Here is a 15,737-nt window from a genome sequence, read left to right on the forward strand (position 1 = left end):
ATTATCGATCCTTGCTATCCTACTGAAAGGGGTAGAGACTTGGTGATTAGTAACAGTTTAACAATGAATGGCCCGAGTCAAGATAATTCCTAATCCTCTGATTTCGATGAGTCCTGGCTGGCTGCTGGAAAAATGTGTTCAGTAAGTCTAATCTTTACCCAATACAACCTTTTGCTTTTTGTGGTTTGGGAAATATTCTCATGGTCTTTTAATCTGGACAGAACTTTCCAAGACCAGCATATTATTTCAAGAAACTATGGCTCTCTAACATCTTGTTCTTAATGGCTTTGAAACGTATTCTAGAATGGCCACTAGGGGTCCTTTTGGTTGTTGCAATAGATTTAAACATAAAGGCGCATTCTTATGAAATTTGCTCTACTAATGAGAGCCTTCTAGCAGTGGGTTTATGTTTAGAAACCCAGTCAATGGAACTACTCATTATAAATGTATACTGGAAACTGGGTAAAATGACTTATAATTCCCTTCTAGCAGCTATTGATGTGATTATTAGTGACTGGTTGGACCATGGGTTCCAACAACATAATTATTGGGGGGCAGGGGAGTGCTTCTACATAGAATGAGCATTTACCCTAGCCCCTTCAACAGATTCTGACGATTTGGCCTGGGACTATGTACCCTCTGACAACATGGGGGTTATCTGGGGTCGTTATATGCAGAGTTGAGATCTGAATCTATGTTTACCAGAGGGGGGTGGTGTTGGACAATCGCATGATTACTTGGCAAAGAGGCTCCCGATCCTCCTGGATTGAGGTTAAATTGCTCTGTACCCCGTTGACCTTTAACGTAGGTTAAAGTGATAATTTCCTATTGTCTTTTTCCATGCATTTTACGGTAGTATTACATGATTTGTACCCTGCTTTGGCATCCATTGACTGGGGAATCGACTGTCGCATGGAACGCAGCCTTATGCAGGAAATGTACTGCCGAGATTAAATCACTGGCGGGAGGGGGTGATCCTTGTGGGGATTGGGTTGCTCGTTTTAACGCAACTATTTCTTCGTGTTTGAAGTTGACTTGGAAGGGCCAGGAAGTCTGCTTCAAAAAGCCTTCCCACCTATATGACGGCAGGATAGTGTGGGTGCGGTTTCTCGCCGTCACCATAACCAGTACAAGAGGGACCCTATAAAAACTCAAACAGAAAAGAGTTGAGTAAACATTGCTTTATTAACACACAAGCATTTGCGAATGGGCCACAAGTTCAACCGTCTCGAAAAGCAAGTCGTCAAAGTGCCGCCCTTTCCCCTGCACATCGTGGTCCTTTTATACCCATCTGTTTTACATTGTCATACATTGCTGCACATAGATTATGTCCACCACAAGGCGGTTCCTCCCAGTCATGACTTTGCATCAACGGTCAACAGTTCAACATCTGCCATTGTGGTTTCCTGTTATCTGTTATTCACTCTCTCTCGTGCCCCTCTGTGTCCTTATCTCTGTGCACGAGGCTGTGCTTACTCATTCCTTCCCCACCCGTAATCTGCAGATAGTTTTAGCAGGCTCAGCATGCTTCGACATACAGTGACCAAACACAATTCTTCTGTTAAAAACAAGTTCTTGCCAGGACAGCAGGTCTTAAATGCCGCTGTATAAAGAGAATGCCTCTTCTTTTAACAAAAGGTACATTCTTTTAACACATATGGTGATTAGTACAAACTCCAAGTGTGAGCACAACATTACATATGTATGCGTACCTTCAATCCACCCATTGCTCACACTTGAGCATCAATCTAAACAGTCCTAGCATAAGCAGATGGCAGGAAAGCAACATCATCACATACTGTATGTACCATAATCTTCTCCAGGCCTCCCATGTCAAAAAATTCCTGTTGTACATGGCTTTTATCCATTGGATTTAGGCGCGTTATGCTGGAAGAACACATGGAAACACAGCACGACACACATACCGGGAAGCATTGGATGCAGAGACAAATTCCTACAACTATTGCCGCTAGAACCAGTATAGGCGTAAGAAGTTGCCATCCAATTTCTTTCAGGAGCTTCATCCACCAGCTATCTCCTGACCCTTCCTCCTGGTGGATGCTATCCGCCACTTTATGCAGTTTGTTTACTCCATCCAGGATTCCTGTACTCCCTTCTGGTATGTAAACACAGCATTGGGATCCCACCAAAAAACAGACTCCGCCCCTTTCTGCAGTGAGTATGTCTAAGACATACCTATTTTGGAGAGCCACTAGCCGAATTGCTTTCATTTCATAAGTGATGTTTTCCATTAGGTCTGCAGATTCTTCGATTACGAACTCAAGGGCCCTGTTTAGCTTTTGGATTTCTTGACTGTTCATAAAGATGCCCGCTGGAGGAAACAGGACCCCCATCAGATCTATAAACGTTTCCCATCCTGTAGGTTGATACGTAGGAATTTTTGGGTTTACTGCTCGTTTATTTCTGCTGTGTATTTCTTTATGCAGAGTAGACGGGGCATATACCATCACAGCCGGCATTATTCTGGCTATGTAACATACCCCAACAAAATCTTTGGCTAACCACAAATAAGCCCTCTTGTTACAGACGTAGGCATGTCCTTCAATCTGTAACAATCCCTTCGTGTAGTTATTTAGATTCACCATTTGACTGCACCCCGAGATCATTCTTTGATTACCTCTTGCGCTCCTCTTAAAACATATATTCTTTGGCCTAAACTCTTGTGTGATGGTGATAGGGGGAGGAGGTTCTCTTACTATCTGTACCATAGCAGGTGCAAGCCTGATTCCCTCAGTTTTGATTTTATAGCGTATCTTTTCCTTTAGAAGGGTTTTGTTCTCTCCTCTAACATAACAAGCGGTATTCGGTATCATGTATTGCTGTGCTGACACTATTCTCATGTAAATTAATGTACACCCGGCATCCTCAGTAACTGGCGATGCGTACACTGGGATGCCTTCACTGCTATGTCGTGGCATGTGGGTGCAGATCCAGCAATCAGTTTTATTCACTACCCCATATGTTGTGTTTATTATCTTCACATATTCATTTTTAGCATAGTCTTCCGGGTCGTGTTGGTCATAGGCATCTCGATTCCTGCTCTTGACCCAATCTGTTCTCCCTGTTTCATTTGACTCGGGCAACAGATTCTTTAATTCATATCTAGATGGATGTTCCAGATACCAGAATATTATGGCAAATGCTATTCGTACTACTATCGTGCATACAGAAAACAAAATGTTGCCTCTTGTGGTACAAACTGGTATTTTCCTCTTACCTTCTGTGTTTGAGGAGCATACACTTATCCGTTCAGGGACTAAACCAGCATACACGGGTGTAGACATAGTTCAGTATATGGCTCAGTATACAGCGTATATCAGTTGCAACCTAGCGATATAGCAATATCCCCTATTTAAAGCACCAGTGTCCTTATTACTCTAATAGTGGTAGGTCTCACTGAAAACCTTCATCCGATCTGTCCCACGTCTCGTAGTGCCTGTCCCAGGAGGGGAACGCCGAAAGCCCTTCAGGCTACAAGCCCGTCGTCTTCAGTAAGGCACAATTCTGCTAAAACCAACAAGGGAGTCCAAATGTTCATCTCCCTAATGATCAAAGTTCAAAACAGTGTCCTTACACGTTGCTTGGCACATACACGTCACGGGATCGGAGACGATGGGCACACCTACTAATGGCGTCTGGCAGTACTGTTGCAACCTGGGGTTGGTTGGTTCCCTTTTCCGGAGGAATCAGTAATGGAAGCGTCTTCTTGACGTGATTCACGTGGTACCAGTGCGGTTTGCCATCAACTTTTACCGCAGTTTGTGTCGCGAGGAGCACCTGAAACGGGCCCCTCCATCTGGGTTGCAGTCCGCTGGTGCGATCGAAGGCTTTTATAACCCAGTCACCGGGCTGCACGTCGTGACCTTCTCCTATCAGAGGAGATGGAGCTACTGCGTTCACCTGTGCATTAATAGAAATCAGTCTATTAGTTAACCCAATACAGTACTGTTGTAATGCAGGCCATGCTTGCTCAGACAATCTCTTAGGTGATATGGGGGTCCCAATACTTGGTGGGCGCCCCATAACAATTTCGAAAGGAGATAAACCATGTGTACGCTTAGGCATAGTACGCATACTCAATAATGCAATAGGCAATGCATCTGGCCATTTCAGTCCCGTTTCAGCACAAGCCTTTGCCAGTTTGTTCTTCAGTACCTTATTTGTGCCCTCTATAATCCCAGCTGATTGAGGATGAAAAACTGCGTGGAAACGTTGATCAATACCAAGGGCCTTGCAAACTTTGCTTACTACTTCACCAGTAAAATGAGTCCCATTGTCAGACCATAGATATCTGGGGACCGTATACAAGGGCACCCAGTGTTTCAATATGCATTGTGCTGTGGAGGTGGCACTATTGTCCCGCAGGGGATATGCTTCCACCCATCCTGAGAACCCACATTTCATCACCAAACAGTAGGAATGTTTATTTACAGGCTCCAGCTGTATAAAGTCCATATACACCACCTCAAAAGGGCAGGTGGGTAACTTACTGTGGCCCACCGGGGCCGGTACACCTTTCCCCACATTATATAAAACACATATTTCACATTGTTTTGCCCATTGGCGACAATACATTACCAATCTTTTGTTGTACCACACAGTACTTAAAACTTCTTCCGTAGTTCTTGCGTTAACGTGGGTTGGACCATGAGCCACGCTCACTATCACAGGTAAGTATGCGTCAGCTAGTACCCAAGTGTTCGTTTTGGTATGTGCCCATCTACCGTCTCCTCATATTGATCATCCTTGTGCCAAGATAGTCTTTCTTCAATGGTTGCATCTGCTTGGATTTCCTTTACGCGCTCCTTCGTCCCTTCCATAGTCACATCCCTCCCCACTATGAGCTGTCGGGCTTCCCACCGAGTGTCCCTTGTGGCAGCTAGTTTAGCCATCTGGTCAGCCAAAGAATTTCCCTGCGTGACATAATCCAGTGTTTTTTTATGCGCTGAGCACTTCACTACGGCCACCATTTTGGGCAGCGTAAGGGCTTGCAATAATTCAGCAATCAATCGGGCATGTTTAATAGTATCACCTTGGGAGGTTAAAAACCCACGCTCTCCCCAGAGTTTACCAAAACTGGAAACCACCCCATGAGCGTAGGCTGAATCAGTATAAATTGTCACTTTCATACCGCTGCTTAACACTAATGCTCTCCTTAGCGCAATTAATTCTGCTGCCTGGGCCGATTTTTCACACACTTTCCCACTCTCAATCAACCGTTCCCCTGTAGTTACTGCATACCCTGCTGTTGTCTCCCCATTTGGCAGTTTGAAACAGGAACCATCACAGAATAATATACCCTCATTATCAACCAGCGGGGTGTCTTGCAGGTCTGCTCTACCCTTAGTGTGTTCTTCCATTTGGATCACACAATCATGCCTAATGTCATCAGGTGAGGTGGGCAAAGGAAGCAGTGTCGCTGGATTCAAAGTGTTACACCGTTCAATTTTTACATTACTGGCAAACAGGATCATCTCATACTGTGTGAGTCTAGCTGTAGTCAAATGCTGTGTATGCACTCTATTCAGAAGAACATCTACCGTATGTGGAACCTTTACTGTTACTTCACTCCTTAGGATGATACCTGCACTTTGTTTTAGGGCTGTCGCTGCTGCAGCTACTGCTCTCATGCATGGGGGTAGGCCTCGAGCTACTGAGTCCAGAGTGCTAGAAAAATATGCACATGGTCTCTGTTTACCCCCTTGTTCCTGTGTCAAGACTGACACAGCGCAACCTTCCTGTTCATCAACAAAAAGGCAAAATCTCTTAGTATAATCAGGTGTGCCTAAGGCCGGTGCGTGGCATAGAACATCTTTCATAGCTGTCAGGGCTTTTTCCATCTCAGGTGTCCATTCTAATGAGCCGTTTTCTTGTACTTCTTTTAAGGCTTTTAGCATGGGCTGGATCAATACAGAGAATTCAGGAATCCAGTGTCTACAGTAGGATAAAACACCAATTATCCTTCGGAGACCCTTTGCCGTGTCTGGACCTTTTATGGACTGTATCAAAGCAATGCGATCAGTAGACAGGGTTCGCCCCTCTTCGGACAGCTCAAAGCCTAAATAATGGACCTTTTGTTTTACATACTGCATTTTGGCTAGGGCTACCTTGTGCTTATTCTCTGCTAAGTGCATTAGCACCAATCTGGTCACATAATGGCATTCCTCTTCGGTGGCTGCACATAATAGCAAATCATCAACATATTGTATCAAAGCAGTGTTAGCGGGTAGGGCTAGGTTATCCATCTGTGTTTTTAGTGCTTGGCTGAATATGGCGGGACTTTCTGTATATCCCTGCGGGGCTCTAGTAAATCGATACTGTCTATCTCGAAGAGTGAAACTAAACAGGTACCTGCTTTCTTCGGCAATAGGAATGCTGAAGAAGGCATTTTTCAAATCAATTACCGTAAACCATTTCGCTGTTTTGGGAATTAAAGTGAGTACACTTGAAATATTAGGGACAACTGGATATCTGGGTTCTACTATTTTGTTTATCTCCCTCAAATCAATAATGAAACGATAGGGTACCGCTTCATCACCTTTCTTGTGTACTGGAAGGATCGGAGAGTTACAAGGGCTATCATTTGTTGGCTCTACCACCCCTAATCGTATCATGTCCTGTACTATTTGATATAATGCCTGCTCTCCCTCGTGTGATATGCGATATTGTTTTATCCTGGGCAACCTGGCACCAGGCTTTAGTTTGATTACTACTGGGGAAACATCCAACACTCCTACATCATTCCCATGAGTGGCCCATAGTTCATTCGGGATGTCTTGGAGTTCCGGGGGCAGGGTTTGCATTACTCCTATCATACTCATAGGTTTGCTTATGGTCATTCTCACTCCCTGGGGGGAGCAATATATTGTGGCCCCTAGCGTTTTTAATGCATCAATACCTAACAAGTTTTCTGGGCAGTGATTGGTCAACAGCCACCCATTCTCCCATTTTACCCCATGAAGTTCCGCTTCTACTATTTCACTTACAGGAGTCCTTATTGGATTTCCCCCAAATCCAACTGATACCTTGCTTTTATCCGATAATGGGACAGCGGGGACGGCTCTGATATTCACGGAACTGTTTCCAGCTCCCGTGTCTACCAGACATCTCAAGTTTCGGTGGGGGCCGATCCTAATAGAGGCATAAGGCCCCCTTTGGTCTATAGGAACCTGCACCACTCCCGCTATCTCATTCCGGCATCCTCAGGACATATTGCTTGTGTTATCCTGAAAATCATCGTTATAGTATACCCCTTCTCCACATTCTTCACCCTGGCATACACCTTGTACTTGTGTCGTTTGTCGTGGCTGATACAGTAGATTGGGGGGAGGCGGGGCCGGCCAGGGAACATCCCCTCTTGCTTGTCCGTCAAAGGCATTGGGTTGAGGGGGTTTAAACATTCTATTGTCTTGGTTGCCGTACCCACCAGTCCTATTTCCTGGGGCAAATGTTGTCTGTGAAGGGGGCCGTACGCCCCTTCCTCTCCCACCACTCTGGGGACACTGGGATTTCCAGTGTCCGGGTCTCTTGCAGAAGGCACATACATCTTGGGGTAGCCCATCCCTCCTCCCATATAGCGCACCTCCTTGCACTGTACCTCTTCCTGTCCCTTGGCCCCCTATCATGTTGCTACTATAGCCCTGTGACGGGCCGTTATAATTGTAGTTATACCTGCCTTGGGGCCCTTGATGCAACTGTTGCATCAACACTTTGGTTTTTAAATCCTTCTCTTGTCGTGCCTTTTGTTGTCCCTTCACTCTTTCCCCTCTTTTGTAATACCTAGCCATTTCGAGGAGATCCCGGGGGTTCCTAGTCATCCATGTACTTTCTGCCCTCCTAATGTTCTCCTGAATTGGCCCGTGGAGCCCCTCTACAAAGTTTGTGGCAAAGTACCGTTGGCCCGTTTCAGACCCTATCTCTAGCCCACTGTGCGCTTTGAATGCTGCTTCATAACGCAGAAAGTACTGTGCTACTTCCTCACTTGCACCCTGTATCACAGCGGACAGTTTCTCCACATTCACATCAAATGGGGGTAACACCTTTTCTAGAGCCCTCAGGACTGCCATGCCATGCCCCCTTAGGGGTTCAGGATATTCCTCATGCAGTTTTCTATTTTTGCTCGCATCCATTACATCTTTCCATTTTATTGTTTCATTGTCTTTGGCACGAAAGGGGGTCCATATTTCTTCTGGGACGATGGCTAACAATATGTTCTCTACATCCTCTACGGTAAATAACCCTGGTCTGAATAACTTTCCTACTTCTTTGTAGAATCCTGCCGGGTCTATACGGGGGTCGGGGATGGACTTGGTGATATGCATTAATTCAATTCGGGATAAAGGGACATACACATAGGTGCGCATCATGTTACCAGTGGCTGCCTCTATGGTGGGTTGGCACTCTCTCATTGGCATTAATAGTAACTTTTCCGTATTTGTTTGTTCACGCACAGGGGCCTGCGCTGGTGGCGAAACAGAGGATTGATGACTAAGAGCTTTCTCTTTTATTTTTTTATAATCTTTTAATAGTTTCTCCACCTTAGCCATCCTCCATTCTTCCGCCCCTGAATCATCCACTCTTATATTAGATAGCAGTTTCTTATCCAATTCCGTCCTAATCCTATTCCACTGGGACACATACCTAGGCTCCTTTTCCTCTTCTATATCATCCACCCTAATAAGAAGATATTTAATTACGTTTACTTGTATAGGCCAGCCAAGGCCCTCCATCAGACTCACCAGGGTGGACATGGACTGCGAGTGTATGGATGCTATCATACAATTAGCTACGTTTTGGCCCGCCTGGTCTGCATCTTTGAGTTTAGCCTCTTTCCCTCACCTCTCTTTCCCATGCCCTCTTTTCCTTCTCCCATTCAACACCGCCCCTTATGACTTCCGCTATTATGTCGGACATACATCCCCATAACTGAACACTGGACGCAGTCACTGGTAGTAACGCGACAGCGTCCTGATATGCTGAGGGCAGATCCGCAGTACTCTGTCCTCTCAATTTACAGTTACCCTCATGAAAGGTATATAGTTTAGTGGCCACTGTCCTAAATTCCAAAGGTGTCAAACGCCCCAATTGGTCCCGTAGGCTGTCATTGAGGGGTGTGCCATACAGCCCGGTCATAAGGATTTGCAAGTCTCCATCTCTATCCTTTTCTACAGTAGTCGTTCTCCTATGGTCTATCAACCTATCTGGGTCTCCATACTTCATTGGGAATTCCACCCTTTCACCCTCACTGTCTGCCGGTGGAGCTGTAGCTCCTGGAAACAATAATTCAGTCTTCTAGCCCTATCACATCTTCATATCGAGGCACCGGCACGGCAGGATACATACCCCCACTGTTCTTAATCATCATATGTCTATCCAACTGATCTAGCCTCTCACCCTTCTCTTTTATCTCTAGATCATGTAATTTTTGATTTACCGTTCTCTTCTGCTCCTTTGCTTTTTGTTTATTCTGAGCATTGCGCCTGCGCATTGCTTCTACCCTCCATAGTCGTATAGCCTCAAACTGTGCGGGTCTGACCCGTCTTTTTACTAATTCTATTTCTACTTTGGATATGCGGTCCACATCAAAGGACCCGGTGTCTGGCCATTTATGCTCAATCAAATCTTTTGTGTATTCGGACCATTCTTTTAAGAACAATGTTGAATTCAATCCATGTTTAATCAACATATCAAATGCAGGGGTTCCTTCAAGAGGGGCATAGTGTCTCTTGCCTATACCACTCTTGCTGGAAGCCGCTTGACCCATTTTGTTGGTATACCACAATTGCCTAAAACACTCACCTTTCCCAAATATGCACCTATTGGCTAACAATAATAATACATCCTCCTGGGGTATCTAACATATCATATCATCATTTCAACATTACTTCTTCATAGACGGACTTACCGCCGTCCTCTTCACAAACCCTGAATCATTATTTCCATATTCCATCATGCATCCGTCCATACCACTTATCTTAAGGGTCCTGCCAGAGTGTTCCGGACCCGAAGGGCGACAGCCTGCTGTTCCACCGCCGACGGAGCCGGAAAAACAAGGATGACGCGTTGGTTGCAATCAAAGGTGCAGATTCAGTTGTTGGGGCCCCGTGATCAATTCCTTCTCCGGTTCCGCCGCGGCGTTCCTCACCCAGTGACGGACTGTCGCTCCTTCGCATCCCACTTCTGACACCAAAATTGTGGGTGCGGTTTCTCGCCGTCACCATAACCAGTACAAGAGGGACCCTATAAAAACTCAAACAGAAAAGAGTTGAGTAAACATTGCTTTATTAACACACAAGCATTTGCGAATGGGCCACAAGTTCAACCGTCTCGCAAAGCAAGTCGTCAAAGTGCCGCCCTTTCCCCTGCACATCGTGGTCCTTTTATACCCATCTGTTTTACATTGTCATACATTGCTGCACATAGATTATGTCCACCACAAGGCGGTTCCTCCCAGTCATGACTTTGCATCAACGGTCAACAGTTCAACATCTGCTATTGTGGTTTCCTGTTATCTGTTATTCGCTCTCTCTCGTGCCCATCTGTGTCCTTATCTCTGTGCACAAGGCTGTGCTTACTCATTCCTTCCCCACCCGTAATCTGCAGATAGTTTTAGCAGGCTCAGCATGCTTCGACATACAGTGACCAAACACAATTCTTCTGTTAAAAACAAGTTCTTGCCAGGTCAGCAGGTCTTAAATGCCGCTGTATAAAGAGAATGCCTCTTCTTTTAACAAAAGGTACATTCTTTTAACACATATGGTGATTAGTACAAACTCCAAGTGTGAGCACAACATTACATATGTATGCGTACCTTCAATAGCCGGTACTAAAAACCGTAAAAGGAGGCTACTTGGGCAACTGTTGCATGATCACACCCTTACTGTAGAACAAAATCCTACAAGGATATAAAAACTACACTAAATCGTAGTGCAAATTCTGCACAATGTTGGGCCTTATCAAATAGAACCGTTTGCTGTGATGTTCAATTTTTGACATGCCCAATACAAGAGCTGACCTGGGGAGAATATTACTGTCTTGTTTGCCAAACCTGCAAATAATCCAAATGTCTGTTTCAAAATGTACATTATACGGACAGTGGGCATATGCTTTGGACGAAGGATGTTGTTCCATGGGCTATATCGAAATCTAGGCCCTATAGGCCGCCTTGCAAGACGGTCTTGCTTGAGCCACCATCAAAGCCAATACACATTTATGGGCAGGGATCCTAGAGGACTTATTTGGAGAGACATTGGTAACTTGTTGTGTTCTTCCATCTTGGTTGGAGTACATCATTCCAATCTACAAGAAGAGGCTAGCTATTAATCCATCTAATTATAGGCCTATATCCCTCCTACATGCTACCAGTAAGATGTGTGTCCTTATTATAGAGTTAAACAATGGGGAACCCGTTATGGAATTCTCTCTAAGTGTCAGGTTGGATTTAGGCCTTGCTTGGGAACTTCCCTAAATGGAACCATTATGTCTCCCATCTTGGCAAACGTTAAAAGAAATATGAGAACATCTTACATGGCATCAATGGGCAAGAGTAGTGCTTTTGACAGTCAACCGTAATATTTTGTGGAATAAACTCGGGAATTCCCTCCCCCTTTGTTAACCCTTTCTTTACTACTACAAAGATCAGGCTTACTAAAGGGGGATCGCGGTCTAGATCTATCGCTTGTTTCGGCTTGAAGCAGTGCTGTGTCTTGGCCCCTGCCCGCTTCAACTTGTACATAGCCGATATTGACAGCTTGTGCTACCAGGACATCCCTTCCCCACCAAATTAGCCCATCTGAAATTGAATTGGCTGGCCTTTGCAGATTACCTGATATTTTTCAATAAATTGTTTCCTCTGAAGGCCAAAGGGTGTCTTCTTTTCAGATTATGCTATTAGACGTAGCCTCTTAGTGAATGGTTTGACATCGATATAACTATTTACCACTAAGACCAAACGTAAAACCATGGGCTGTGACGAAGGGTTTCCTTCATTAAGTACCTGGGGTTTAATCTGTCCAAGGCCATGTCTATAGCTGCCATAATGGAGGTCCTGAGAGCCAAATTGAACAGCCCAATTAAAAAGGATTTACTATAAGTTGTGTAGATATTCCCTTCTTCCTCTGCAGCGGTGCTACTTGGCTAAAGTGGAACTAGTTTTTTTTTTTTTTTTTGTACGACTTGGATATCACTTCACTGGCTTTAGGGCTATACTTAAACAGTCTTCAATCTATCATCTGGAAGGAAACCTGTAATCGGTCTTCCTCAATTCCTAATGCAGTGATCTGCCACTAATTTGGACTGACCTCGTTACAGTATGAGGTTTTATGGAGACAATTATGCTAAAATGATTTCTCCACTGTCAAATTCTTTATATGTTGTTCTGTGGAGTTAGTACAAGCGCAGTCTGTATATCCTTTTGACTGTTTGAGAGCAGGTCCAGGCTTCTTTGCACAATCCAATCACACGAAGAGGAATTTATTTTTCATCCACTCAAGGTCAAACTAGAATTGTATGCAGTTCATTGGTGTGAAACGGTAGACTTATTAAACTCATATAGAACCTATACAGAATATGCCCAGTATAGTAGGAGAGGGTCTACCTCCTTATTTTCTGTTTTCCTAGCACCAAGACAAGAAATGTGTACTTACGTTTTAGGCTGAATCAATTTTGAAACTCTCGCGTATTGGTGTGTGGAGTTCTTGGACGGGTCAGTCTCGATCCTGCAGACTGTTTAAAAAGCTGCATCTCTTTAAGTTCTGGAGGCGCCAGAAGACTTTTCTCCTTCTTTCTCACTCCTGCTAACCTACCTTTGCACCTGCTCTGTATTCTGACTGGCTGCTTGGTGTCCTCTGAGTCGTACAGGACACCTACCCCCCCCCCCCGACCAGTCCCCCTGCAATTGTCGCCTGGCCCTCCTTGCACTGCTGCCTGGTATGCCTAGCACTACCGGCTAGGGATTTCCCCCGTAGTCCTAGCCTTCCTTGCAATTCATTTGGGGCCTGCTTCTCTGGGTGCACTTCTCCCTTTACCCTCTCCCCTGCACTTCTTGTTGTGCACTTGGACGATCTAAGTGACACTAGGCCTAGTAAGATCGTTTGTCTTTTCCTCCCTTGATTCCCCACCACCCCCATGCCTGGTTGCACCTTGAAACACTTGTGTATAGGTGCATAATAAATAACAATCAACCGATCACAACTAAACACTAAAGCACCATACCATCTATTGTACGGCAACCTGAAGTTTCTCATTTCAGCCCGTATGACTGTGTTCAGTTTACACAGTCGGGTGAACTTTTATGGTGCCTACTTATGCGGGGAAATGGCATTTCTTTCATTGTAACGCTTTGTAGATTCTTGACTGATGTCTTTGTTCTTTTAACTGTGCAGATTTAACTTGACTGAGCTTTTGGCCAACGTTGAATTAAGTGTTCTTATGATTGTTGTTAGATTTCTTTTTATGTCCATTACTTTTTGTATGTGCTTGTGAAAGATTTACTAGTTATAAAGCATATCACAATATGAAAATAGGTAAATGGTCTCTATTCCTTCAGGCTGGTTTCATCATCTGACTACCCAAATAAGTGACTATTGGGTTACACACAGGCTATGGTGCTAGTGTTGCAAGCTTGACAGTGTGCTGAACATAAAAGGGCAGTGTCAGGCTAAGTGCATAACCCTTAACCTCTTATTAATAAAAAAATAAAAACTGGCATCTGGAATATAGTGCATAGGTTAATTTTGTAAACCATGATTCTAATTTGATTTTCACTATATTTTAGCTGACTGTAAGCCTTCTGAAGTTCGGGAGTTCACCGCAGAGTATTTGGAGAAGGTTCTCGAGCCGTCTGGGTGGCAGGCCATCTGGCGCACTGATGTCTTCGAAGTGCTCGTTGAGGTAAAGTTCTTTCATCGTAGTCACGCTCTCATAGTCGTCATGTGAAACTCTGGGTAGTTATTCCTAGCTCACATTCATGAGGTGACTGAATCACGCTTCCAGACTTAATTGACTGGTGGCTAAAATATTGGCACACAAAGAAGGCATTAAGGATTCACTTGCTGAGGTTAATGCTGAGGGCGTGTTTCGATGCGAGGCTGCTGGGGTTGAAGCTGCAAGTATAATTGCGAAGGATTATGCAAATTGGCACATGTCTTGAATGTAAGTAAAACCTATTACGCTCCAGCAGTGTTGATGTCTCTAGGCTAATTAGTTTACACCATACATTTCGCAGTTAGACATTTGCTGGGACTTTTTGTTTTCCCTGTATCAAACAGTAGCATCCGTTCTACTTTTGAGCCGAAAGAGTTTGGGACACCCAGGACTCTGCCTGTGCCACCCGGTGGTGGCGTTTTGATCGCGTAATCCATTTATCACAAGAAGAAACGATTTTATTTCTGAATTTTTGGAAGAGAACCTTTTTTAAAAGTAAATGCATTTCTAATTGCAAAAATGCGTGCACGTTCGAATGGGAAGCAATTTTAAGTCTACTTGAAGCATGTTGCTCCTTAATTTTAGAATCCTGACTTGCAATACAAACTTGCTTTATAAGGAATATTCCATTGGCCGAGCAAGGGGGCATGCCTAGGCGAAGAGTGAACACACGCGACATATGTCTACTTTGGATGCCAACCGGCCACGTTTTAATCTCGGCAAATAATGAATGCACTCCAGAAATGACGTTTGCAGATATGATCATATCAACAATTCCTACATAATTTACAACACCTATTGGCAAGTGGTCCAGGGGAACCATGGGGCTCATCCCCGCTGGGGCGAAGCATGGTGGTGAGGCCCTGTCCCCTCCCCACCATGCCGTTACGGGATGTTACCAGCAGGCCGTCCCATCTACCAGGCCCAGCTGGCCTCGGCCCTGCCGCTGCCTCCTTCCAGGCACCTCCGGTTGCCATGCCCATCTCAGGCTCCGGAGTCCCCCGGAAAGGGATTGCTGTATCCCCATGGTCCTCCCCCACCCACCACGGGGGTGCTGACCCCACCGGTTCGTGCCCACCCTACCCTCAGCCCTTTAAAGGTCCTTATCCACGCTATAAAGTTCAGCCACAACAGTTCAGTTACATAGTGGGACAGATGCACCCTATCCTGGTGAGACGTTCCCGGGCCCCTTAAGAGACTGTTCCTGGTCAAGGCAGCCCGCCAACCATGATAATTCACTGTTCAGTTTCCGCTCCGACATGTTCAACGGGCGTGCTGGCACTGGTCACCCCCAAGACGGTCTGGGAATATTCTGTGACCAAGCGAGCAATGCCCCAGGGCAGACCCGACCAGTGCTTTAAATGGAAACTCAGAAATGCAGGTACTCAAAGCACTATAGCAGAGTACCTGCTTACAGTTGAGAAGTGCTGGTACTCCATTAAAAGCATTGTCTTCCTGCTGAGAAGTATCTACTTTTTATTTACAAGACAATGTAAATAAAAAGTACAGATACTCTGGACCGGTAAGTACCTGCCCGTTTAAAGCACTGGACCCGACCAAACCAAGCAAACAACAAAGTCAAATGTTTGAGGGCCTTTCTTCCCAATCTCATCAGGTTCCCCCCCACCCCCATGTGCAAAATCGCCTAAAGGAGCTTGGCATCCCCCGCCTCATTCGGTCTTCCACCTATGACAGCACTTGGCAAACGTGGAATCCACCCCAAGTAATATGTCCGTGGCCGCCACCATTGACAGCAATGCATGCCTTTCTCCTTCTGTTGCATTCTCCATACG

At 45.1% G+C, this 15,737-nt stretch overlaps 1 protein-coding gene across 1 annotated transcript in view; it reads left to right on the forward strand.

Moving 5' to 3' along the window:
* The window catches only part of SHCBP1 (SHC binding and spindle associated 1), a 349,542-nt gene that overhangs the window by 61,447 nt on the left and 272,358 nt on the right, over positions 1-15,737 (forward strand). Inside the window, exon 3 of the mRNA XM_069607070.1 lies at positions 13,796-13,911. Within this exon, the coding sequence (XP_069463171.1) occupies positions 13,796-13,911 (116 nt within the window). The remainder of the gene's footprint in view (positions 1-13,795; positions 13,912-15,737) is intronic.

This window comes from Ambystoma mexicanum, chromosome 1p (genome assembly GCF_040938575.1).
Source record: "Ambystoma mexicanum isolate Mex_15411 chromosome 1p, UKY_AmexF1_1, whole genome shotgun sequence".
NCBI lineage: Eukaryota > Metazoa > Chordata > Amphibia > Caudata > Ambystomatidae > Ambystoma > Ambystoma mexicanum.